The following is a 27018-nucleotide window of genomic DNA, read 5'->3' as shown; positions in this document are numbered from 1 at the left end:
GAAGCCGGACGGAGCCATTTCAACATTGCCATCTTGGATTGGGAGCTTTTCTGTGTGTGGCTCCTGAATGGCTGTGGGGAACATTTAAATGGCTGAACCACACTGGTGCACCCCACAAGAGGTATGCCCACATATACGTGGTTGGGTCATTTACCATTTCTCCAGTCACGTGCAGGAGCCAAGAAGCCTCCCGCACAGCAAGGATAACAACTAGCCTAAATGAATGAAGCAGATGTTATCATTCCCATTTCAGAGGCTGGGAAACTGAGACTGCTCACCTGAAACCCTCTCAAAGACACCGCACACACCAGGCAGCGGAGGGTGGTGGCTCTAATGTCAGCGGGGCTGTCAATCCACTCTGGGTTTCAGTCAGAAGCAGTCAAAACCCCGAAGGACCTATCCAAGGTGCTGAACCTATTTTGCAGGTAGGCTTCAGCATCTTGGATAACTCTTTTAGAGTTCTGACTGGAACCCAGAGTGGATTCACAGCCCCACTGACACTGGAGCCACCAGCCTCCACTGGCATCATGGGACCGAAGGCCATTGGGAAGGTGCACCCCCTGCTTCCCAGGAATAACATCACACTACGGGGAAACCCCCTTCATGGATCACTGCCTTGTTGTGGCGAAGGGGCTTGCGTAACTCAGTGAAGCCATAAGCTATGCCGTGCAGGGCCACCCAAGACGGACAGGTCATGGCAGAGGGTTCTGACAAAATGTGGTCCACTGGAGAAGGAAATGGCAACCCACTCCAGTATTCTTGCCAAGAAAACCCCATGGAACGTATCACAAGGCTAAAAGACAGAGTGCCTGAGGAACTATGGACGGAGGTCCGTAACATTGTTCAGGAGGCAGCAACGAAATCCGTCCCAAAGACAAAGAAATGCAAGAAAGCCAAGTGGCTGTCTGATGAGGCTTTACAAGTAGCTCACGAAAGAAGGGAAGCGAAAAGCAAGGGAGAAAGGGGAAGATATACCCAACTGAATGCAGAGTTCCAGAGAATAGCAAGGAGAGACAAGAAGGCCTTCTTAAATGAACAATGCAAAGAAATCGAGGAAAACAACAGAATGGGAAAGACTAGAGATCTCTTCAAGAAAATTGGAGATCTCAAGGGAACGTTTTGTGCAAAGACGGGCATGATAAAGGACAAAGAAGGCAGGGACCTAACAGAAGCAGATGAGATTAAGAAGAGGTGGCAAGAATACACAGAAGAACTATACAGGAAAGATCTGAATGTCCCTGATAGCCATGATAGTGCGGTCACTGAACTTGAGCCAGACATCCTCGAGAGTGAAGTCAAGTGGGCCTTAGGAAGCATTAGTAACAACAAAGCTAGCGGAGATGACAGTATTCCAGCCGAGCTATTTAAAATCCTAAAAGATGATGCTGTTAAAGTGCTGCATTCAATATGCCAACAAATCTGGAACACTCAACAGTGGCCACAAGACTGGAAAAGGTCAGTTTACATTCCAATTCCAAAGAAGGGCAACGCCAAAGAGTGTTCAAACTACCGCACAATTGCTCTCATTTCACATGCCAGCAAGGTGATGCTCAAAATCCTACAAGCTAGGCTTCAGCAGTATGCGAACCGAGAACTACCGGAAGTACAAGCTGGGTTTAGAAGAGGCAGAGGAACTAGAGATCAAATCGCCAACACTCGCTGCAACATGGAGAAAGCAAGAGAATTCCAGAAAAACATCTATTTCTGCTTCATTGACTACGCTAAAGCCTTTGATTGTGTGGATCACAACAAACTGTGGCAAATTCTTAAAGTGATGGGAGTACCAGACCACCTTACCTGTCTCCTGAGAAACCTGTACGAGGGTCAAGAAGCAACAGTAAGAACCAGACATGGAACAACCGAGTGGTTCAAAATTGGGAAAGGAGTACGACAAGGCTGCATATTGTCACCCTGCTTATTTAACTTATATGCAGAGTACATCATGAGAAATGCCGGGTTGGATGAATCACAGGTCGGAATTAAGATTGCCGGGAGAATTATCAACAACCTCCGATATGCAGATGATACCACCCTAATGGCAGAAAGCAAAGAGGATCTAAAGAGCCTGTTGTTGAGGGTGAAAGAGGAGAGTGCAAAAGCTGGTTTGAAACTCAACATTAAAAAAACTAAGATCATGTCATCTGGCCCCATCACTTCCTGGCATATAGAAGGGGAAGAAATGGAAGCAGTGACAGATTTTACTTTCTTGGGCTCCAAGATCACCGCAGACGGTGACTGTAGCCATGAAATTAAAAGACGCTTGCTCCTTGGGAGGAAAGCTATGGCAAACCTAGACAGCATAGTAAGAAGCAGAGACATCACCTTGCCGACAAAGGTCCGTCTAATCAAAGCTATGGTTTTCCCAGTAGTAATGTATGGCTGTGAGAGCTGGACTATAAGGAAGGCTGAGCGCCGAAGAATTGATGCTTTCGAACTGTGGTGCTGGAGAAGACTCTTACGAGTCCCCTGGACTGCAAGGAGGTCAAATCAGTCCATCCTAAAGGAAATCAACCCTGAGTGCTCATTGGAAGGACAGATAATGAAGCTGAAGCTCCAATATTTTGGCCACCTAATGCGAAGAGAAAACTCCCTGGAAAAGACCCTGATGCTGGGAAAGACTGAAGGCAAAAGGAGAAGGGGACGGCAGAGGATGAGATGGCTAGATAGCATCACGAATGCAATGAATATGAACTTGAGCACACTCCGGGAGAGAGCGCAGGACAGGAAGGCCTGGCGTGCTATGGTCCATGGGGTCACGAAGAGTCGGACACGACTGAACGACTGAACAACAACAACAACGGGGGAAACCAAGCTGGCCCATCCGTCGGCCAGAGCAGGGGCAATTGCAGAGAACTCACTTCTCCCTCCCTGCCAGAAAGTATCATAGAATCATAGAATAGTAGGGTTGGAAGGGGCCCACAAGACCATCAAGTCCAACCCCCTGCTCAATGCAGGAATCCAAGGCAAAGTATCCCTGACAGGTGGCTGTCCAGCCTCGTCTTGAATGCCTCCAGTGTGGGAGAGCCCACCACCTCCCTAGAGAATTGGTTCCATTGTTGTATTGCTCTAACAGTCAGGATGTTTTTCCTGATGTTCAGCCGGAATCTGGCTCCCTGTAACTTGAGCCCATTATTCCATGTCCCGCACTCTGGGATGATTTGAGAAGAGATCCTGGCCTTCCTCTCTGTGACAACCTTTCAGGTACTTGGAGAGCGCTATCATATCTCCCCTCAGTCTTCTCTTCTCAAGGCTAAACATGCCCAGTTCTTTCAGTCTCTCCTCATAGGGCTTTGTTTCCAGTCCCCTGATCATCTTCATTGCCCTCCTCTGAACCCTCTCCAGTTTGTCTGCATCCTTCTTAAAGTGTGGCACCCAGAACTGGACACAGTACTCCAGATGAGGCCTAACCAGTGCTGAGTAGAGGGGAACTAGTACTTCCCAGGATTTGGAAGCTATACTTTTATTAATGCAGACCAAGATAGCATTTGCCCTTTTTGCAGTCACATCACATTCTTGGCTCATATTCAGCTTGTGATCTACAACAATTCCAAGATCTTTCTCGCTTGTAGTATTCTTGAGCCAAGTATCCCCCATGTTGTAACTGTGCATTTGGCTTCTTTTTCCTAGATGCAGTACTTGGCATTTATCCCTATTAAATTTCATTCAGAACATTCAGTTCAACTGACAGCTGCCCTGGGACTGCAGAAGGAAGCGGAAAGAATGCCCTGGCCCCATCAATTGGCCAAAGGACCAAGAGCCACCAATTGCTATTCAAGCAGGAACACCAGCATTGGAAGATCAGCATGGCCTGGTGCATTTAAATGCCCACTTATAACTTGTTCTGGTCTTGAATAATTGATCTCTTCCCTCACCTGCTTCCCTCCACTCCCCTTCCCTTGTGTGTCTTGTCATTTTAGTTTCTAAGTCTGATGGCAAGGCCTTTCTCTCCTTTTTTACTGATGTGAGCCACTTTGGGAGGCAATCATGGTCTGCAATGCAGTAAATAAAAAACAAAAGACAAAGAACATTATTTTCAGCATGCTCTCTTGCTGAGCTAGAAGTTATCAGAAAGTTTTATTATATTTGCTTAGGATTCAACTGGCAACAGGGTTCTCTCTCCTGCTGCAGGTGCTTAAATTACCAAAGCAAAACCAGGAAGAGTATGCCATTGCCAATCACTGCTGTTGTGTATCGTCTCCGCGCTTATCTTCTGTGCATCTGTGCTTTGCACAGAAATATCACAGGTTACACCTCTTGTATTTCATGGCTTTGGGCCCACCATTTACAAGTAGTTCTTCTTATATCTAGCAGCTGATGATAACACTGCATAGAATCACAGAATCATAGGGTTGGAAGGGGCCTACAAGACCATCGAGTCCAACCCCCTGCTCAGTGCAGGAAGCCCGATTCCCAGGCGGTCTCCCATCCAAGTGCTAACCAGGGCTGACCCTGCTTAGCTTCCGAGATCAGACGGGATTAGGCTCATCCAGCCCTTTGCTCGACGTCATAGAATCATAGCGTTGGAAGGGGCCTACAAGACCATCGGGTCCAACCCCCTGCTCAGTTCAGGAAGCCCGATTCCCAGGCAGTCTCCCATCCAAGTGCTAACCAGGGCTGACCCTGCTTAGCTTCTGAGATTAGACGAGATTAGGCTCATCCAGCCCTTTGCTCGACGTCATAGAATCATAGGGTTGGAAGGGGCCTACAAGACCATCGGGTCCAACCCCCTGCTCAGTGCAGGAAGCCCGATTCCCAGGCGGTCTCCCATCCAAGTGCTAACCAGGGCTGACCCTGCTTAGCTTCCGAGATCAGACGGGATTAGGCTCATCCAGCCCTTTGCTCGATGTCATAGAATCATAGGGTTGGAAGGGGCCTACAAGACCATCGGGTCCAACCCCCTGATCAGTTCAGGAATCCCGATTCCCAGGCGGTCTCCCATCCAAGTGCTAACCAGGGCTGACCCTGCTTAGCTTCCGAGATCAGGCACATCCAGCCCTTTGCTCGTATACATCTGATGAAGTGGGTTCTAGACCAGAAAATGAAGGCCACTTACTCAGAGGCTGGCTGAAGGGCCTTAGGGAGTGGTGCAAGTGGTGCTCTGCTGGTGGAGAGAGAAGTCCATTGGTGGGACAATCTTTATGCCACTAGAGTTCTCCTGGGACACAGGCGGAAAGCTCCATCAGCACAGGTGTTCCCCCAGCAGTGTTCTGGCCATGAAGGGGGGAATGGGGTGTGTCTGTAGGTGTCAGACAGGCAAATATGACAGTTTTGCTTTTTCCTGCATTTGAATTTTTTAAATCTCAAATTCTTTTTCTCCCAAATATGAAGAACTTTGTGAATTTTGGAAAATTCTGATCAAAAACAAACTGAAATGAAATTCTACCCATCTGCACCAGCCAAGTTTGATAGCTACAGCAAGGAGAGGACCATGTTGTGCCTGCCTGCCATATAACTATTAAAAATGAGGAGCCTGTCAGACAAAAAGAGATGGCAACCCTTATTCAGCACTAACATGGTCGGATACACAGGGATTCAAACCCAGACTTTTACGAGCAAAGGATGCAAAACCCTAGGCCTGGATGGACAAATCAGTCAGTTTCAGTTTATTTATTTTATTTATTTTTTAAAAAGTTCTTGGCCGCCTTTCAGGGCAGAAGGCCTCCCAAGGCAGCTCACAGCAGTAAAAGATATAAAAAGAGTTAAAATATTAAAAGCAATAAAAACATAAACACAAGTACTTGAAAGGTTGTTACAGAGAGGAAGGCCAGGATCTCTTCTCGATCATCCCAGAGTGCAGGACATGAAATAATGGGCTCAAGTTGCAGGAAGCCAGATTCCGGCTGAACATCAGGAAAAACTTCCTGACTGTTAGAGCAATACGACAATGAAACCAATGACCTAGGGAAGGAGTGGGCTCTCCCACGCTGGAGGCATTCAAGACAAGGCTGGACAGCCATCTGTCAGGGATGCTTTGCCTTGGATTCCTGCATTGAGCAGGGGGTTGGACTCGATAGGCCCCCTCCAATCCTACTATTCTGTGATTCTATGACAATAAAATAGCAATAAAAGCAACAGTAAAAGCTGACAACAAATCCCACAACAACAGCAAAAACAACAACAACAGCTGTTGTTTCCCCCACATTCATTTTTTTAACCTCAAGTTCTTTTTTGTCCTAAATATTTGTCCCAGATATGGGGAAACTCATGAATGTTGGTAAATTCTTATTCCAACCAAACTGAAATGAATTCTTCATCCAGCTCTAAGTGTCAGTCCTGGGCATGGATACACCACTTCCAAACATTTCCTCAGCATAACCACAGAACCATCAGGACCATCAGGTGTAAGCAATACCTCCCACTGACTACAATGCAAGGCAGGAAGAGAAATATGCCCCCCTCCCCACTGGGAAGATGTGACCGCAGTGACCGCTCCACCAGTGAATCTCCATTTCCCCCACCTCCTCCACACACACACACACACACACAGGATTTCCCTGCAAATCTGCTAGCCTTTAAGGTGCCATGGAACTCTCCTGTGTGCATTCCCTCAATGCTAGTATGGGATGGCCCTTTGATAGAAGTCCTAAGAATTCCACACCACATTTTTTTCATACTATTGCAAAGGAAAAGAGGCAAGAGGCAAGGGCTCTCCCCATCTCTTCCCTCCTCACCCAACCTTTTTGTTTAATGTCTCCAGTCTGAAGTAAATTGTTTCCTCTCACTTAATTATTTCAGGCTTCTGGCTGGGAGTTGCAATATATTCATATATTGGTATCAATGCGGTTGGATGGGTGGTGTATGTGTAATTACTGCCAGGGCTCTTTCACAGCCTGAGCTCTGCCAAAGCTTTCATGTTTATCTGATTTTTAAAAAAAAAATGAAGGAAAGAAATAAACATAAATAAATTCTTTGTCAAGTAGGAGCGGAGCCCAGATGGGCAATTCCCAAATAGGAGTAGAGCCTAGATGTGCAATTCCCAAGCCTAGCGTGAACTAAAACTCCAGTATGCCTGGTCACTGGTCTTATAGGTAATTACATTTAGGGCCAAATTAGATATCATGATAAATGGCTGGTTGCTGGTGAAAGTTGGGGCCACATACATAGCTTCCTCTTCCACCATCTCTCTATAACAGCCTTCCCCAGCCTGGTGCCCTCCAGCCACAATGGCCAATGGTCAGGAATGCTGGGAATTGTAGTCAAAGACGTCTGGAGAACACCAAGTTACGAATTGCTGTTCTATAACACCTGGGACAGGGGTTAAACCTCAGGCACATGGGCCCAACCCGTCCTGCCTTGGGTTCCAATCTGGCCTTCCAGTGTTCCCTAGATAGCCACACCCCCTTTCCTTGGCCACAACTCATTTTCCCACAGCCACCTATCATTTGGTGATTTCCTGGTTTTTGCCCCCTTCTAAAAGGTTGAGATGCCCCTCCTGAGATGTAATTACAGGCAGTAAGAGCTTTAAGCTACAATATGCTGGTCTTTGGCCCTGCCCCTTTGGCCTTTGTTCCCACCCACTAAGGGAATCCGGCCCTTGAGAGCATCTTCAAAATTGACTTCAGCCCTAGAGGTGAAAGAGGTTCAACACCCCTGATAGAGAAGAATTTACCTTTCTTCTGCCATCATACCATGTTCTGTATTTCTCCTCCATAAATACACCTCATAATCGCTGCTGAGCAGGAGTGCGGAAGGGGGCAAAGGCAGAAAATTAGATTACAGAGGGCCTTTGCTGCAGTGGCCCCACATCTCTGGAATACGTTGCCATCAGAGGTCCACCAGGCCCTATCATTGCAAGGTTTTAAGAAGGCCCAGAAAAGTGACTTGCTTACTTTGGCCTTCCAGTGATTATGTTTTATCAGAATGGGTTGTAGTTAACAATTGTGTTGTGGGTTCTATCTTATGATGTTTGTTGTTTTGTGGAACTTTTGCTGCCTTTATTACTGCATTGTTTTTTTATTATGAATTTCATTATATGCATGTTACTGTACACTGCCTTTGGAAGGCACCTGCCCTTAAAAGAGGCCTATAAATATTTTAAATAATCAGTCAATCAACTGAAGCTTTAGTTGATTAATTGGTGAGCATGAATTAAGCATCCGTTATACTGCAAATCAGAGAGCAAACTAATGGCCCCTAAACAATGTCTGGGGGACCATAGGATATTTGGATTCCTGGATCCGTGGCTGGAGACAGCACTCCAACCTCAGACCGAGGAGTCTGAGCTCCCCCTCCCTTGCAGTCAGCGCAGAGAGAACCATACCAGCTGCTTCTCCAAGCTCGCAAAAGTGACCTCAGGGAGGATGGAAAAGGGGCGGTTCTGTGGGCAGGGAGGGGAGGGCACTGGGGAAGCAGAGATATGAGCTATCCCCAGCCCTGCCCAGCTTCCTTCCCCCCCTCTGCAGAGTCCTACATAGATGGGCAAAAATGCAGAGTGGGGGGAGCGTGGAGGCAAAGCTCGCCTCTGTGCTCCTCCCACTCTGCATGGGATGTCCACCAGGCTCCAAGTTCAGAGGCTGATGGGCATCCCAATAGTGCTGCGCCTTTCAGGTGTTAAACTTTTCCTAAGAATAGTGTCTTCCTCTAACACTACCTAGGGCCAATGTTTAGGGGGGGAAATTGAAGAAAAAGCATCATTTTCCCTTTGGTTTTCAGATCATGCACGCATGTCTGTGTAGCTGTTGGCAAGGTCTTAGAAAAGGCTCCCCTCAACCCCTTTTCACAACATGGAAAGGAGCACCTGGTCTAAGATGGTGCTTTCCATGTACAGTCGTTGTTGTTTTAATCAAAGTACTTTGATTCAAAATTATTTTCTTCTAACAATCTGCTGAGATCAGGGACACCTTAATTGTTTTTCACCAATTAATCAACTAAGAGAGCAATTCTATGGCCCCAAGACAGCATCTGGGGGGCCATACGATACTTTGGATCCCTGGATCCGAGGCTGGAGACAGCATTCCAACCTTGGAGCCAGGAATCCAAGCTCCCCACCCCTTTCCCCTCTCCCTCGCAGCTGGCATGGAGAGAACCGTGCCAGCTGTCTCCACAAGTGTGAGCTCAGTGAGGAGGGAAAGGGGGCAGTTCCGTGGGCAGGGAGGGGAGGAGACCGGGGGAGCCAGCTTATGAAGAAGCCTCCAGCCATCCCAGCCTCCCTCCCTCCTGCTCCGCAGAGCCCCAGCTAGATGGGCAAAATTGCCCGTCTAGCACAAATGCAGGGCGAGAGGAGCACAGAGGTGATGATTGCCTCCGCATTCCTCCTGCCCACCATCTGATGCCTGTCAGCCTCCGAGTTTGGAGGCTGATGGGCATCCGGATAGTATTGCACCCTAAACATTTCATGCCTGGTAGTAAGGAATGAAAAAGGGACTGCTGAACATGGGCTTCCCCTTCTAACAATGAATGGCAGCTGTTAGTATACTAAACTGTAGGTTCTCTCAGACAATAGTAATTTGTGTTAACCTACCTTCCTGACCCCCTGAAGAAGACGGTTTGTTTGTTTGTTTGTTTGTTTATTTATTGCATTAATATCCCACCTTTTTTTCTCTTGAAAGGAACCCAAGACGGCTTACATTATCCTCTTCCTCCTCTCCATTTTATCCTCACAACAACAACCCTGTGAGGTAGGTTGTGCTGAGAGTCCATGACTGGCCCAAAGTCACCCAGTGAGCTTCCATGGCTGAGTGGGGACTAGAACCCTGATCTCCCAGCTCCCAGTCCAACACTCTCCCCATTACACCACACTGGCTCTTGAACTGGCTGAATTCATGGAAAATAAGGCTATTGATGACTATAAAAGCTATAAGCTACCTCCAGGATCAGATTCAGTTCTATGATTCTAAATAGGTAAATAACTGATTAATTGGAGAACCTTCTTAGTTGATAGAAACGGGTTGTATCCAGTTTTCAGTCCTAGTTAGAAAAGACCCATTGAAATGTATGGGACTTTAGTTAGACAAACACTGGATACAATGCTATGTTTTTAATCAAGTAAACTAACCAGTTAATCAACTAACAGTGAAATCCTCTGCCTGTCTACTCAGAAGTAAGATCCACTGAATTCAATGGTATGTACCTCAATTGCAAGAGCAGGTATCAAAAGCAAACATGCGATCAGCAGGACAAACTAGAAGTCGCAGGATTTCCCTATTAAAAAAATGTGCGAACACAGCCTTAAGTAAATAGCTTTCTGAATAAATATTGAAAAAGTACTTTGGAAGTTAAAACGGAAAGAAGACAGCTCCCTAAAAAATAAATCCTCAGAGCTTGCAAATGAGATGCATATTTCCTACCCAAATTTGCATCATGCATATATGCCGCAAATTGTCAAACATCCAGTTCAAATAGGTATTTCTGCTCCCACTCTGCCATAGAGATGGAATATTTGGTTTGAAACAGCCACCCAATAAAACAGCATACATTGATACATTGGGATGCTCCCCACCCCAAGAGCTTACCCCCTCCAGTACATTGCCTTGCCAGCTGACATAGAAGCCAGTTAAAAGTATCTGCCTTGCTACCCCCTACCAGGTAATTCACTAGTAAGGATCTGCCTAGTGCCTTTGCTTTTGGGGTTTCTATTGCAGAACAACAGTAATGGATTGACAAATCAATCCCCTTTGTTTAGGACCGAGTAATGAGATACGTCTATTCAAAAGCACTCCTTCTGAAGCTTTCATGTTTGATTCTGGCTAGCTAGCTATCTTTTTTCTTGTTTTTTGCACTTTGCTTAAAAAAAAATCTTAGGGAGTAAACTTATGCCAGCGACCTGTGCTGGCGACCTGGGAGAGGAGGGAAAGGGGGCATGTCGGTGGGCAGGGAGGGGCCTGGGGAAGCCGGCTTACACCATATCCCCAGGCCTCCCAGCCTCCTTCCCTCCCACTCTGTAGAGCCCAAGCTAGATGGGTGAAAAAGCCTGTCTAGCCAAAATGCAGAGTGGGAGGAGTGCAGAGGTGAAGATTGTCTCTGCTGCTCCTCCTGCACTGGATGGCTGTAAGCCTCTGAATTTGGAGGGTTACAGCCATCTGGATGGGATTGCGCCCTTAGGAAGCTGCCTTTCAACCAGGGCCAGATCGACACCTTGTGTCCTATCATTATGAACCCATCATGGTGACGCTATATCCCTCTTGCACATATATGCCTCATAGGACACACAATGACATTTGTTGCAGTATACTGGATAATGTGGAATAAAAAAGCAGGAAATAACACTATAAAAGCAGTACATCGAATGTGTAATGTGCCTCAACAGTTATCAGCGCACTTCAATTCCGCTATAAAGTAGTAGTGTAGATCTATCCCAGTCAGAGTATTTGTCCGCCTAGCCCTGTACTTTGACAGGCAGCAGCTCTCCAGGGGTTCGGGCGGAGAAGGGCTTTTCCCTGCCACTTGCCTTGGTTAGGGTTGGGCCCTGGGGCAAGCAGTCAGTCAACCAGATGCTCAAGTTGGCCCTGGGAGAAGGACGTGACAGCTGGCAAGGCAAGGTCTGGTTTGGTCGGCAGTTATGCTGGGTAAACGAGAGCACAGCAAGACAGAGCCTAGTAGCACCTTGGACAGCACCCTGCGGGAGCTGCCAAGCTGGGTTAGTTTCTCATGGAGGGAGGTGTTGTTCCAGCAAAGGACTAGCAGCAACTCAAGGCTTATTCAGGCCTCTGGTCTATTCATCAGGGCTCTTTCTTGTGTTATTATATAATAAATAAATATATTTATTTATTTTGACCATTTAAATTTTTAATTTAAAATTAAATTAAAATTTAATTTTTAAATTAAAAAAAAGTGCCCATTTTTTGACTTATTTATTTTCAACCATTCAGGGGGGGGGGGGGCAAAAACAAACTGCACCTGAAAACTGTGGGAAGGGATGAGAATTTCGGAGAAATTTCTCAGGGTGGAAGGCTTCAGTGCTTACCTTACTGTGGCCGAGGGGTGTGTGCACGCTTTCTTTTACTATCCCCCTCCCTTTCTCTCCTTCCAGCCTCTCTGGCTGCTTGAGTTCCTCGGAAAGTCCCTGGAGGAACTAGCCAGGACTTCCTCCCTTGGGGCTTTCCAGTGCTGCTGCCTGCTGAATGCCTGAAAGCTGAGAGAGGATCTGTTGTTGTTGTTGTTCCTCTTCTTCTTCTTCTTCTTGTTAAAAGGACTTTAATAACAACAAGTGTTTTTTTAAAAAAAAATACCCCTCTTGGCTTTCAGACACTGAGCAGGCAGCAGCATTGGAAAGCCCCATGGAAAGAAGTCCTGGCAAAGTCCTCCATGGGGCTTTCCAAGAAGCTCAAGCAGCTAGAGAGGTTGCAAGGACAGAACAGGGGGAAATGGTAAAACAAAGACCACCTCCTTCCAGTAAGGTAAGCACTCAAGCCCTTCACCCTGAAAAATTTCAGAGAAATTCTCAGTATCCCAACAAAAGAGGCAGAAAAACAACTGCCTCTTTTGCAGGGAAACAAAGAGGTTGTGAAAGGGCAGGTGGGGTTTCAGCACAGCACTAAAATAAATGGTGGGCATGCATTTTGCCATGTGGTCTGCAGCGGGTGGTGTGGCATTCCTGCATCTTCCCAGTGAGAATCCCTCTTCACTAAGGCCTTTCCCACAGTAATGCTGCCACCAGGACCTTTCGCCTCAGGTCCAACCTTTTTTACTTAGTCCTTGAGCTGTGAGGACACACTGGCTTTATTATAACCTGTATTATTCCCTTGATTACCTTAACCCTTACACAGCCAAGAGCAGAAGGAGTAGGATTTTATAGGACAAAGAATTTTTTTAATTAAGTATAACATGGAGAGAGCAATCCTATGTCCCCTAGACAATGTCTAGGGGAGATACGATTTTTCGGTTTCCCAGCTATGAACTTGTAGCTGGGAAACTGTGCTCCCCACCCCCTCCCCCTCGTAGCTGGGGTGGAGAGACCCATACCACCTCTGCCTCCATGCTCCTAACAGGGAGCACAGAGGGGTGAAAACGGGGCGTTCTTGGGGGCAGGGAAGGGAGGAGGCCACGGAAGCTGTTTTAGACAGATTCCTATGTGGTCTCCAGCCCTGTTCCTGCCCCCTCCCCAAAGCTGTACTTAGATGTGTGTTTAAGGCAAAGTGCAGGGCGGCTGCAGCATGGAGGGGATCCTCTCCTCTGTGCTGCTTCTGCCCTGCATTGCATAGGCGGACGCCTCCAACTTCAGGGGAGATCGGAGATGCCCATCTATCTCTATAGGATTGTGCCTTAAGATGTTCAACAGTAAATCAGTAACTTTTAAAGCTTCTATCTATGCATATCCTCTCACAGACATAAATCCTAGTGTCTCTCTTTCTCTCTTTTCAGACTTTCTTCAATTTATCTCTTCCCAGACCCTCTCTCTGACCTATTCCCTAACAACCCCTGTCACTATCTGACTCACACAAGCACAGCAACCTAGTTATATATCACACACGCTTCACCCCCATTCACTCAAACATCTCCCATATGCTAATACACCATTCCTCCTGCCACTCATCACACTCTCACCCTAGATATACTCACCACAAAATAAAGACTCATAGCAGGAATACATACAAACGTGGTTCTTAATATACATATGTGTAACGTCACAGGTGGGCCTTTGCATAAAAAGCAGGGCATAATGTGTGTGTGTGTGTGTGCGCGCGCGCGCGCGCACGCGCGCATGCGTATTACCCATAAAGAGGGTCAGCCCGATACATTTTTGGTTCCCAAGAAAATCCAAGTGTCATCCCATCACACTGCTTAACGTGAGGCAGCCTTCCGCAGCTTGGTTCCCTCCAGATGTTTGGGATTATAGCTCCCATCTACCCCCACCAGCATGGTCAATGGTTGGGGATAATGGGAGTTGCAGTCCCAAACATCTGGAGGATGCCAGGTTGGGGAAGGCTGATGGGACGTGTAATCTGCCAGGAATTGCACCAGCCTAACTGAGATGAGTAGAAACTGCCATAAGAGCATGGCATTGTAGGCTTGTTGGGCTGAAGTCAGGCACAGAGGGGCTTAGTGGTAGAGCACATGCTTTGCATGCCTAAGGTCCTAGGTTCAATCCCTGGCTTCTCCATGTACAGCTAGGAAAGAATCCATCCTGCAATCTTGGAGAGCACATGCTTTGCATGCCTAAGGTCCTAGGTTCAATCCCTGGCTTCTCCATGTACAGCTAGGAAAGAATCCATCCTGCAATCTTGGAGAGCACATGCTTTGCATACCTACGGTCCTAGGTTCAATCCCTGGCTTCTCCATGTACAGCTAGGAAAGAATCCATCCTGCAATCTTGGAGAGCACATGCTTTGCATGCCTAAGGTCCTAGGTTCAATCCCTGGCTTCTCCATGTACAGCTAGGAAAGAATCCATCCTGCAATCTTGGAGAGCCGCTGCCAGTCAGTATCAACAATACTGGGCTAGACGGGTCAATGGTCTGAGTCTATATAAGGCAGATTCCTTATGTTCCTCTGTCAAACCTCCCATCTGCCATGAACTCACTGGGCAGCCTTAGGCAAGCTACCAATCCAGAGATAAAACACTCTCCATTAAAACACGGAAATCAGATTGCAAATACTCAAACTGGGCAGCACAATCAGTCAGGGAAGACCTTGGTGAAAAGGTAGGTCTTTAGGTGGCACCTAAAGCATGCCACAGCTGGGACCTCCCACATGCCAAGGGAGAGGGCATTCCACAAAATGGGTGCCATCACGGAGAATGCCTGCTTCTGGATTGTGACCGAATGGCGATCTGCAGGTTCCAATACAACCAGCAAGGCCTCTGTAAATAAGAATTCAAAAACATTTAAGAAGACAAAACAAAAACCACATCTTGTCATTTTGCAACAATAGGCAACACGAAGTTCCAGCAAGCAACACTGAGAAGCTGTGAAGGTGTGGAAACAAAACAGAATAATCCGCTTCTCCCCGAGTATTACTTCCTGCAATTTCATCTTGGTGCCCATTCAGCAGCCTGCCCAATAATAAACTCTCAAGTCAATTACCCTCCAAAACATACAAACATTTAAAGGCGTAAGTCATCTGTTTCCTTCCCCCTTTAGTGCAGAAACGCTCATTCCAGAAAATGAGAATGGAAAGGTTAATGATGCTCATGTGACAGAGCTTATTGTGCATGTATCGCAGGCATCAGTTATGTTGCATGCCTTTAGCCAAACCCCATAATGCTCATCCCAAACTGTAAACAAGCCTCAGAATGCACAATTCACATCTGCACGACAGCTGGGCTGAAGTATATGGCTCGGCCAAATCGTGTTAGTTTGCGGGGCTGAAGTGGGACAAACAACCCCCACTGAAGATTGCGTCGATCTTCAGGGCACAGATGAATTTAAAGGATTTGGGATGCATCTACTATATAGGAACATAAGAGCTTGCCTTATATTCGGTCAGACCACTGGTCCATCCAGCCCAGTATTGTCAACACTGACTGGCAGCAGCTCTCCAGGGTTTCAGGCAGGAGTTTTCCCAGCCCCCTTTGCTGGAGATGCTGGGGATCGAACCTGGGACCTTCTGCACGCAAAGCAGGTGCTCTACCACTGAGCCACAGCCCCTCTCGAGGTGTGTGTATTTTTTTGCTTTTAAGAGAAAGGAGAGAACAAATAGTGTAGTGTTCTTCCCAGGGGCTTTCTGGCCCAGAATTGCAGCACAGCAGCCAAGCTGGCACTTGAATACAAAGCCTTTTTTTGTAAAAGAAAGAAAACAAAACACAAAAAGGACCCTTCAACCATCAACTACCCTGAGAAGTCTTAAAATCCACCTGCCCTCAAACTTCTCTGAATATCACCTAAACACTTTTGCAGGGGGAAGGGGATAATGGTCCCATGAAAGGGCAGACGTTTTGCCAGCTTACTTTGATATCCTTGCCATCTTTCCTCCTGGATTGGACCAAAAGGGCCACCTAGTTCAGTGGTCTGTTAACATCACTGGTTCCTCAGCAACTGGTACTCAGAGGCATATTGCCTTTGATCCAGGAGGCAACATATAGCCATCTGGATGACTTTGAAAGCCTTTTCCTCCATGAATTCATCCAAGCCTCTCTTAAAGCCATCCAAACTGGTAGCCATCATTGCATCTTGTAGTGGTGAATTCCACAGTATAACTATGTGCTTTATCTGTCCTGAATCTCCCACCTATCGACTTCATGAAATGAGGGAGAAAAAGTCTCCCTATCCACTTTCTCCACATCATGCATAATGTTGTACACCTCTATCATGTCTCTCTTTACTCGCCTTTATTCCAAGCTAAACAATCTCAGCTGTTTTAACCTTTTCTCATAGGGCTGTTGCTCCAGCCCCTTGATCATTTTGGTTGCTCTTCTCTGCACCTTTTCCAGCTCCACAATATCCTTTTTGAGGTGTGGAGACCAGAACTGTACACAGTATTCCAAGTGTGGCTGCACTATAGACTTGTATGAGGGCAGTCTAATATTGGCTCTTCTGTTTTTGATTCCTTTCCTAATTATGTCCAACAAGGTAACCCCCCTCTCCACCTTGTTTGTCCCCAACATCTGGATGGTATACTACTCCTGAATCTGGAGGTTTCATTTAGCTATCATAGCTGTCAATAGAACTCCACGAACTTGTCTTAACCCTTTTGAAAACCTCTAGCGAGTGGCTGTCACTATGTTCTGTGGCAGTGAATCACCCCACATGATACATGGGGTGGAGAAGTTCTTCATCTTGTCTGTCCAGAACCTACTGCCAAATAGTTTTGTTGAGCAGTTCTGAGTACTAGTGTTGAGAGAGGGAGAAAAATGTCTCTCTATTCACTCTCCCTTTGCGATTCATGGTTGCATCGGCCTCTTATTGTGTCCAGTCCCCTAGGGTCCCAGCCCACCCTGTGTTTTCCTTACACTCACAGGCTGTCGTCTTAATAAAAATGAGCGTGCACCTACCACAGCTGCTTTCAGACTTCCCTGGGAATGTCTGATCTCTCCTGTTATGTGACTGCAATGACTGAGCAAGATTTTAATTACACCCAGCAAAGGAAAAGTGTCTCTCAGTGTCTCTCTACTAAATCAACAGTATGCTGACACCTGCTGGTCATGGGAAGTGTTTGCACGTTGGCGGGGGGCTCAGTGTGCAGAGTTCTATCTATTGGGGTAGTTCTATCTAGCTCTTATTGCACAAGTTCTGATATTTTACATAGAGCAAAGCCAGGTCTGCCACCGACTCAGCAAATTTCACTGACTCAGCAGATTTCAGCTCCCTGACAAGTGTCCCTGTGTGGTAGCCACGCTCGTGATCATGTGCCCATTGCATTTATATTTTTTTGTGCACATCTAAACACATAAGGTGCAAAGAAGCGCGCAGACTGACAGCACAAACTGGTATGATTGAAGCAAATTCACCCTGGGCGGATTCAGGCATAACACTAAATTACGTAACATGAAGGAGCTTTGGGACTGCATGCTCCCCTGCCCCCCTCTTCTCTTCTGGCACAAGGAGACTGGAAACACCCTTTCCCAGTTTTCAGACTAACCACAGCTCCCTATGATGTCCACACTCAAAGAACTGTGTTTAGTTTCAACTGTGGTTAGTGTTAGTGAACAAGCCAGGATTATAAACCATGATTCAATCCTGTCTTAAACAAGCCACTGTTCTCCTGTGTTTGGACAGGGCAGCAAAGTGGATGCAAGGGCAGCAAAGTGGATGCAAAAGATTCCAATCTCCTGCATGCAGCCTTGCCAGAGGAGAGGAGAGGGGGAATGAACAAACCTGAGGTTTGCACAGGCTCCTTCATGGAATGCTAAACCCTCATTCAGTGTTATTTTCAAAAATGTCCACTAACTAGTGCACTAACTAGTGCATCTGAAAGACCGTATTCTCCCCTATTATCCTGCTCATGCCCTGAGATCTTCAGGGGAGGCCCTTCTCACAGTCCCACCACCATCAGAGGCTCGTCTGGTGGGAACGTGGAAAAGGGCCTTCTCAGTGGCTGCCCCATGGCTCTGGAACTCCCCTCCCAGGGAGGCGAGAGTGGCACCCTCTTTGGTATGTTTCCGCAGGCAGGTAAAAACTTTTTTGTTCCAGCAGGACTTTGGGGATAGATAGTCTGGACCTGTGAGAATATGATGGATGGATACTATTGTTTATATTGTTGTTCTCTTTTAAAATTTTGATATTTTATACAACTCTAATACTATTGATGATTTAATTATATTTTTAACTTTTGTATTTTTGTATTTATATGTTTTAACTGTACAAGTTTTTAATGTTGTAAAGCCGCCTTGAGTCCCGGTATTGGGAAAAAGGTGGGATAATAGTAGTAGTAGTAGTAATAGTAATAGTAATAATAGTAATAATAATATATCTCACCAAAAGTAGCGATAACTCTTTAAATAAGAAATGTAAATAGGGTAAAGGGATTGCTTTTAATGGAACATCTGCTGTCATAAGAGCTTGCAGAGTTTCATGATACACAGAAGACTTTATCAAGTGAAATAGAAATAGGTGTGAATCTGAAGTATTCTACATGGGGAAAACTTGGTTACAAGTGCAGGTATTTTACTCACTTCAAAGGGCACACAGATAAATATACTGATGTCAGAAAGGAAATTACATAATGAAGCTGCAAAGAGTGGGTCCCCCATCCCCTCCAACAACCTCCCCCCCCCCTCAGTTTTGATGTATACATCCATTATAAGCGTTCATTTTTGTTCAGAGTATTTGCTCTTTTCTGTGTGTGCGTTGATGCAAACCAGACAACAGCCCCTGCAATTCTTCCATGGTTGCCATGGGGTGTGAAATCAAGTAAGTTTCCATCACACTGCTGATCCAGGCGCGCGCGCGTGCACGCGCGCACACACACACACACACACACACACAACTAATGTGTGGAAAATGTTTCTTTCCATTCATGCAAAACTTCTATTCTCTAAAGCCCATGAAAGTGAAAATTCAGAATCTTTGCATCTTTTAGAAGCTGTGCATCTTTTAGATACTTATTATAATTAAAAAATCAACTTAGCATTCCTGCCGTTATTTAAATAAATCCCTTCTTTCAACACTTTTTAGGATGGAAAACTATACTTGAGATCCTATACTTGCTTAGTCAGTGGAGAGGCTATGCAATTCAGCAGAAGCCCTGCTAGACCAGCAGAACGCCAGATATGCCATCTCCATGACATGCACTGGCGAAACACTTTAGATTATGTTTTTTTAAAAAATGGGGGGTGCCTTTTTGTAGTCCATGAAAAGTTTTTAAGGGCACGGTCCTATGCATGTTTAGACAAAAAATAAATCCTAAATAAATAAAATAAATCCTAAATAAACAACTTCCAGTGTCCCCCAGGCAGCATGGCTGGCTGGGGGATGCTGGGAGTTGTAGAACTTATTTCTGCCTAAACATACATAGGATTGTATCTGGAAGGAGCAATCTTATGGCCGCTAGACAGTGGCTAGACGGCCATAGGATATGCGTGTTTCCAGGAACTGACCTCGGAGCCCACGCTCCAAGGTTGGTTCCCAGAAAACTGACCTCCTCCTCCGTCTGCATTGCCTTGGGGGCAGCGCAAAGAAGCCCCATCCTCTGAGCTCGGAAGAGGAGCGCAGAGTGGCTGAAAAGGGGCGGGGCTGAGGGCATTCCGGGGCGGGGAGAGTGGATCTGCCTATGTGTCGTACAGCAGCCTCCTGTCCTGCTCGGCTCCCCTGCGGCTAGACAGCCAAAAACAGCTGTTTAGCAGAAAAAGCAGGGCAGGAGAAGCGTGGAGGGAACAATCCCTCCCGTGCTTCTCCTGCCTTGCTTTGGATAGGCAGTTGCCTCCGAGTTCGGAGGCAGCTGTCGTTCCAGATAGGATTGCACCCTAAATAAAGTAATCTAGTCCTTTAGGCTGCAATCCTATGCTCTCTTACCTGGGAGTAAACTCAACTGAACTTAATGGGACTTACTTCTGAGTAAGTATGCATAGGATTGCGCTGTGAATCATGGGAAATGTTACAGCCCCATAATTTTACATCACAATTCCTCTGCTGCAGAGAAACAGATAAGCCAGCATCCACTCATCTATGGTGAGTAAGAATCGCCTTCAGACGACCAGGTCAGGAAGCTCTACAATTTTTTTTTACTTTTTTCCCCAGTTTAAGCCACACAAATGAATAACGCATGTAAGTATAGGTATATGAGCTAGTATAGGATTTTGTGGGCTAGTAGTATTGTCGACTTATTTGTAAGATAGATATGTTTAGTTTATTTATTTAAAATATTTATATCTGCTTTTCTGCTAAAAAAAAAAAAGAAAAGAAGAAGGCTTCAAGACAGCCCTCAGAGAATAACCATTTAAACACCAGAAATTAAATGAAATTGTAACAAAGCCCCATCGAAATCCTACATTATGAACAACAGAACAGAAGCAATAGAAGAGATCAAATCAGCCATCAAACACTTGAGAGAATAATACCATTTTAATCTGGGGCCTATAAGCTGCTTTTTAGACCCCCTAATAGGTTTTGATCCCTGGCCCCTCTGCATGGTCTGAAGACATATTATGCAGCAACTGCACTGAAGCTAAGCAGGTTTTAGCCTGGTCAGTGCCTAGATGGGAGACATGCTGGAAACCCCATGTAGGCCAACTTTAGTTCCATCGTGAAAGCCAAGAGGGATATGTGTGCCTCACTGTCTGTCCATCAGCGCTATAGCACCAAAACCATGAAACCAAGACATCTGAAACTTGGCATGCATACTAAGGGGATCCTCAAGGTGTGCACCTCAGGGTTATTTTGTTTTTAAAACACATTAATTAATTTTAATTAATGCTAATTTGTGCATGTGGCTGCAGCCACCTTCAGCCACTAGGGGCAAACGTCCCTTACCAGCTCATCGCTTTGCAGTCCGTACTGTTTGAAGCCAGGGGAGATTAGTAGGCCGAGGGACACAATTATATGACTGCCCCTTCCCGGCTGCTACAAGGCTTCTCACCCCTCAGGGGAATGGAGTGGGCAGACCAGTGGAGGCTGGTGACTCTGATGTCAGTGCTGCTGTGAAGGTGCTTTGATAGCTCCTTTAGAGTTCTGACTGGTTCTGACTGAAACCTGGAGCAGATTCACCGTCCCACTGATATCAGAGCCACCAGCTTCTGCTGGACGTAACTGCTGCTTTGATGGTGCCTGGCTGTTTGTGAGCTAAGAAAGAAGATGCTTCACCTTTCTCCCCGAGTAGCTCCTCCATCAGAATACTGATGTCCCACTTGACCCCAATCCTTTCTTGCTCCATTTATCCAAGCGCCATGGCTCATTGTCTTTGAGCAGAAGTTCATTCCAAACTTCAAATCATTTCATTAAAAAAATAAATTACATTAAGAGCTAAGCCTTGATTTTCAATTTTGTCTCATGCCACAGTCTTTTTATGACTGGCATAATTTTTTTTTAAATTAATCTCACGCTTGGATATATATTGTACTGAAAGTTTTAATCAACCCTTCCTGAAGGGAAGAAAAATCTAATAGTCCTGGCAATCACTTTACAATCTTGTTCGGAGCATCTTCTGTTTTCCCATTATGTAGTTACATTTAACATGGTGCTGCTCCCAACATATGTGCTCCATCTAACTGTCACTTGGCACATATCTTATTTAAATCCTTCGACGGCACGGTTGCTATGTTATTTACTGCACGGGATAATTTTTCAGGGGTACTAATGACAGTTATGCACCTAACCCTCCCATGGAACGCCAGTCTGAGTATGATTAACATTGCTCACACATTATACTTCCAAGCATACCTATGTAATTAATTAATTTCTCCTACCCCCACCATCGGAATTATTCTTTCCCCATCCTCCCCAGTTTACTTACCATTTCTAAACTCCTTTAAGGGTACCCTATATTTTCAGGGGGGATTTGTTTTCTCGTGGAGACATTCAACATGATAAGAAACACTTGGCTACCACCAGAAACAGCAACACTACAACAAGTCCCCCTCCCCCAACCAACTTTCCCCTCTGTAACATCCAGAAGGTAAATCTGAATCTATTGGTAGATCTCCGATTTGTAGTAGAAGATCATCAGTAGCAACAACAAAATGAATCCCCTCTTGCCCTAAATCAGGGGTGCAGAATCTCAGACCTCGGGACCAAAGCCAGCCCTCGGGGGTTCCCAATCTGGCCCTCTAAGGTTGCCTAGGCCTTCCTCCTTCCCCATTTCAAAATATAGATGGGGAAAGGTAAGTGGCCCCTGAGGAAGGAAATCTCTTTCTGACACGCACTGAGTTTATTACAGCATTTTCAGGCACTCGAGAATATCAGCGTCTGATGTTGGTAATGGACTGGATGAGGGTAAACAAATTGAAGCTCAATCTAGACAAGACAGAGGTGCTCCCAGTCAGTCGAAAGGCAAATCAGGGAACAGAGATTTAACCTGTGCTGGATGGGGTTACATTCCCCCTGAAGACTCCGGTTTGCATTTGGGATGTACTTCTGGACTCAACCTTGAACCTGGGTGTGAGCAAAGGGTTGGATGCGCTCAATCTCGGAAGCTAAGCAGGGTCACCCCTGGTTGGTACTTGGATGGGAGACCGCCTGGGAATCAGGCTTCCTGCACTGAGCAGGGGGTTGGACCCAATGGTCTTGTGGGCCACTTCTAACCCTGTGATTCTATGATGTCGAGCAAAGGGTTGGATGTGCCTAATCTCAGAAGCTAAGCAGGGTCAGCCCTGGTTAGTACTTGGATGGGAGACCGCCTGGGAATCAGGCTTTCTGCACTGAGCAGGGGGCTGGACTCGATGGTCTTGCAGGCCCCTTCCAACCCTATTACTCTGTGATTCTATGATGCCAACTGCACCCATTCCTAGAGATGTCTGATCTGGCCATGGTCACACATGCCTTAGTTATATCCCGTTTGGACTACTGTAACACACTCTACATGGGGCTGCCTTCGAAAAATGTTCAGAAACTTCAGTTGGTCCAAAATGCTGTGGCCAGACTGTAGACTGAGACTGCTGGTTGCAGGGAGCACTCAACTCCCTCATTACAACAGCTTCACTGGCTACCAGTCCATTTCCAGACAGAATTCAAAGTGCTGGTTATGACCTATCAAGTCCTATACAGCTTGGGAGCAGGCTACCAGAAAGATTGCTTTCTCCCATATGAGCCTGTCCAGTCTTAAGATCTTTGCGAGAGCCCCTTCTTTCAAGACCACCACCTTGAGGGGCATGTTGGGTTCTCGGTGGCCGTTCCCTGGCTGCAGTACTCCCTGCCAAAGGAGGGTAGGTTTACTCCCTCTCTGCTGTCCTTCTGCCAGCAGGCAAAGACTGCTTTATTCAAGCAGGTCTTTGGTGTGTAACTGGGTCTGTTGAGTTGGATGCTGGTTTTACTCTGTTATTGTTCAGTTTTTAACTGTGTTTTAATGTATTTGCTTATTATTGTTTTTAGCAAGTTTTATTAGTGATTGTAAGCCGTGTTGAGTACCATTTGGGGTAGAAAAGTGGGGTACAAATCAAATAAATAATATCTACTCTAGTGTTTTTTTGACTAATATTGGATACAACCTACTGTCATTATTTCTAAATTTATGTCTATGTCTATAAATTAGCATAGGCTAATTACTGTCCTCTAATTTGGGGAGATGCATTTCCAATTTTGGGGTGATGCACAAATGGCCACCATAACCAAGGTACAGTCACATATAGCCAACACTCACCTGCCACTGACAGAGCTTCTTCCCTGACATCATTTTCAGCTGGCTGGTGGATGTTCCAGGGTGTCAGAGGGAGGGAGGCAATTTCGTCATAGGAAGCCAACTTTACCATGTCCATGTGGTTGCCCCCAGGTTTGTACTGTGGAATGAAACACTCTTTGCCTTGCTGAAAAATGTCCTTAATGATTTCTTCTGTCTGGACCTCATCCGGCATGCTCAGGAAGACTGCAATGCGCTGGGATGCACTGTACTGAGAATGCCCCATCACCTGGTATGGTTTGGGGGAGAAAAGGAGAGTTTGTAATCAGAGTTTATGAAAATGAAAAAAGAACACTGCATTTATTTAAAATCCACCTTTTCCATGCTGCATTGGGCTTAACCTCTCTTCCCTCCCCATTCTTTTTTCCTTGTGTGTCATGTCCTTCCAGATGGTAAGCCTGTGAGCAGGGACTGTCTGGTTTAATGGACCAGATGTAAGCCACTCTGGGAGCCAATAAAAATACTTCACAAAAATAAATAAAATAAGCATGAAATCCTCATCCCCAACTGTAAATACATTTCTTTCTCCAGGAGCCCCTGCCAAAAGAGGTAAGGCAGGAGTCCACCAGGAAAAAGGCATTTTCTGCTGCAGTTGCCCAGTTATGGAATGAACTCCCTAGAGAGGTTTGCCTGGCACCTATGTTGTACTCTTTCCAGCACCAGGTGAAGATTTTTATTTTCCCAGGCATTTTTAGCATTCCAGTTTTTTCGCTCTGCTGTCTTAAATCTGTTGTTGTTGTTCAGTTGTTCAGTCGTGTCCGACTCTTCATGACCCCATGGACCACAGCACGCCAGGCCTTCCTGTCCTGCGCCCTCTCCCGGAGCGTGCTCCAAGTCCATATTCATTGCATCGGTGATGCTATCTAGCCATCTCATCCTCTGCTGTCCCCTTCTCCTTTTGCCTTCAGCCTTTCCCAGCATCAGGGTCTTTTCCAGGGAGTTTTCTCTTCGCATTAGGTGGCCAAAATATTTGAGCTTCAGCTTCAGTATCTGTCCTTCCAATGAGCACTCAGGGTTGATTTCCTTTAGGGCTTAAAACTGTTATTGCATTTTAAATGACTACACTGCTGCTAGGTTTTACTCTGGTTGTATTTTTATTCTGTAGTTTTAATCTATTATATTTTATAATGTATTTTCTGTTGTATTTTTGTGGTTTTAATTTTGTGAACTGCCCAGAGGGCTTCGACGATTGGGCGGTATAAAAATGAAATAAATAAATAAATAAATAAATAAAGGTAATGTAACTGGATTTGTTCACATTTATCACTTATCCCTCCCTTCCTCCCCCCCCCCCCCCCGTTTCAGAATGTAAGAGCCTTGGGAGCAGGGACCTATTTGTTTAGAAAACTCTATAAAGCACGATGTACACCAATGGTGTGGGATACATAACAATAATTTTATAGTAATTATTATTATCAATATTTAGCACCTCGAACTTAAACAATATGCTCGGCAACTCAGCAGAAAATTTGGAAATAAGCTACTTCCTTAACGGCAATGTGTTTTGTTCTTTGTTGTTGCTGTTTCACCAGGAACATAGGAAGCTGCCTGATACCAGGTCAGACAATTGCTCATCTAGTCCATTATTGTTAACTTTGACAGGCACTGGGTTTCCAGAGTCTCATGCAGAGGTCTTTTCCATTGTGTGCTATCAGACCGTTTTAGTTGGAGGTGACTGGGATTGAACCCGGGACTTCTGCACACAAAGCTTGCGCTCTTCCGCTGAGCACTTAGATACTCTGTTAACATTTCTATTATTTGAAGATTTTTCTTAAAGTAGCAGGACTGAAGGCAGAGGTTCCTACTATCATCATCATCCAAGTAGGTATGTCACATTCAGAACAGCAAAAATCATTGTAAGAAGCTTTGAAAAAGAGCTCAAAATTTAACAGACCTAAGTAAGGATGTACTTGTGGGAATATTTAGCTTGGATTTCCCCTCTGCACTGGATGTAACTGAAACAACCGTGAACTAAACTAATCCATTATGTTCATTTTATTTTACTTTTTTCCAGAACTCTGTGGAGAGTTTTTTTTTCGGGGGGGTGTAGCGTTAGTGTGTATGATCAGGGGTCCCCAATGCAGTGGCCACAAAGCTCTCCACTCCACACACCCCTTCAAATAAATAAATAAATAACTGGAAAATGTTACGGTAGTCCTCTCTCTCCCTTTCTAGCCTTGCTATTTCTGTCCCCACCACCATCTCTAGCTCACTGTTTCTCCCCCTCTTAGTCTCTAGCCTTGCTCTTTCTCTACCCTTTGCCTTCCTTCCTCTTTCACCTTCCCTCCCAGCCTCTAAACTCACTACTCCCCGCCCCCAACCACCTCTTCAGCTCATTTTTGACTAGCCAGGCCCCCAGGGCAGCCATTATGTGACTATCCACATCCTCCAAGGGAGCCATTTTGTGATGGTGCCCACAGCTGTTCCTCAAATTCCCAAATGTGCCCATGGGTCCAAAAAGGTTGGGGACCCCTGCTCTGGATTAATGCTCAATATGAAATTGCAGGGGTGGACAGAAGGTAGATAAGGTTCTATGGGAGATCTCTTGATGATTTCCAGTAGATCACCAAGGATTTTTGACTCCCAATTTTTTTAACAAAAGCACTTTAAATTAGGTTGCTGAAAAGAAGCTTTGGGCAAAACCAGGAATGGATATTTTATGTAGAAGAACTGTGAGCTCAATTATGGAACTGAAAACAAATCCCTAAACTGAAATGCACTCAAAAGTGTCCTGTTCCTTAATTCACTGCCCATTTCTCTTCTGAGCTGCTATATGGCTCAGAAATATAGATCTTGGGGTTCTAGGAAAAAGAAAAAGAAAAACAAAACAAAGTAGATCATTAGCTTGAGGTCTACCCACTCTGGAGTTAGAGGAATTCTTTTAACTGAAATTGTATGATGAAAAAAGGTAAAAGGTAAAGGTGTCCCCAACCAGTCGTGTCCGACTCTAGGGTGTGGTGCGCATCTCCATTTCTAAGCCGAAGAGCCAGAACCGTCCGAAGACGCTTCCGTGGTCATGTGGCCGGCATGACTGAACACCGAGATGCATGGAACGCTGTTACCTTCCCCACCGAAGCAGTACCTATTTATCTATTTGCAATTTCTTGCTTTTGAACCGCTAGGTTGGCAGGAGCTGGGACTGAAGACGGGAGCTCACTCCGTCACGCGGCACTTGGGTCTCGAACTGCTGTCCTGCTGACCTTCCGGTCTGCAGTTCAGTGTCTTAACCACTAAGCCACCGCGGCCCTTAATTGTATGATGGCTGGTTGCTAAAAAATACAGCATTGTTTCCCTGGCTTAGCTTGCTTTGACTGGCTCATAATTCATTACAAGTTGGAAAAAGTGGGATATAATTATATTACAATTAATAAATGAATAT

General features: G+C 45.7%; 1 protein-coding gene across 10 annotated transcripts in view; it reads right to left on the bottom strand.

The window, feature by feature from the left end:
* Positions 1–27018, bottom strand: part of MTHFS (methenyltetrahydrofolate synthetase) — a 51664-nt gene that overhangs the window by 12470 nt on the left and 12176 nt on the right. For 5 of the 10 annotated variants that reach the window (XM_084817281.1, XM_084817276.1, XM_084817277.1 and 2 more), the window contains one exon: positions 23604–23868. In XM_084817281.1, coding sequence (XP_084673407.1) covers positions 23604–23868 — 265 coding nt within the window. Of the gene's footprint in view, positions 1–3727; positions 3990–14494; positions 14737–15302; positions 15548–23603; positions 23869–27018 lie in introns of those variants that run through there. The other 5 variants (XM_084817275.1, XM_084817278.1, XM_084817279.1 and 2 more) reach the window with 4 other exon arrangements.

Source organism: Heloderma suspectum, chromosome 11 (genome assembly GCF_057233095.1).
Source record: "Heloderma suspectum isolate Gila_16-S chromosome 11, 16-S_ref, whole genome shotgun sequence".
Lineage (NCBI taxonomy): Eukaryota > Metazoa > Chordata > Lepidosauria > Squamata > Helodermatidae > Heloderma > Heloderma suspectum.
The sequence above is the reverse complement of the archived record's forward strand: the minus strand, read 5'-3'. Positions and strand labels throughout refer to the sequence as shown.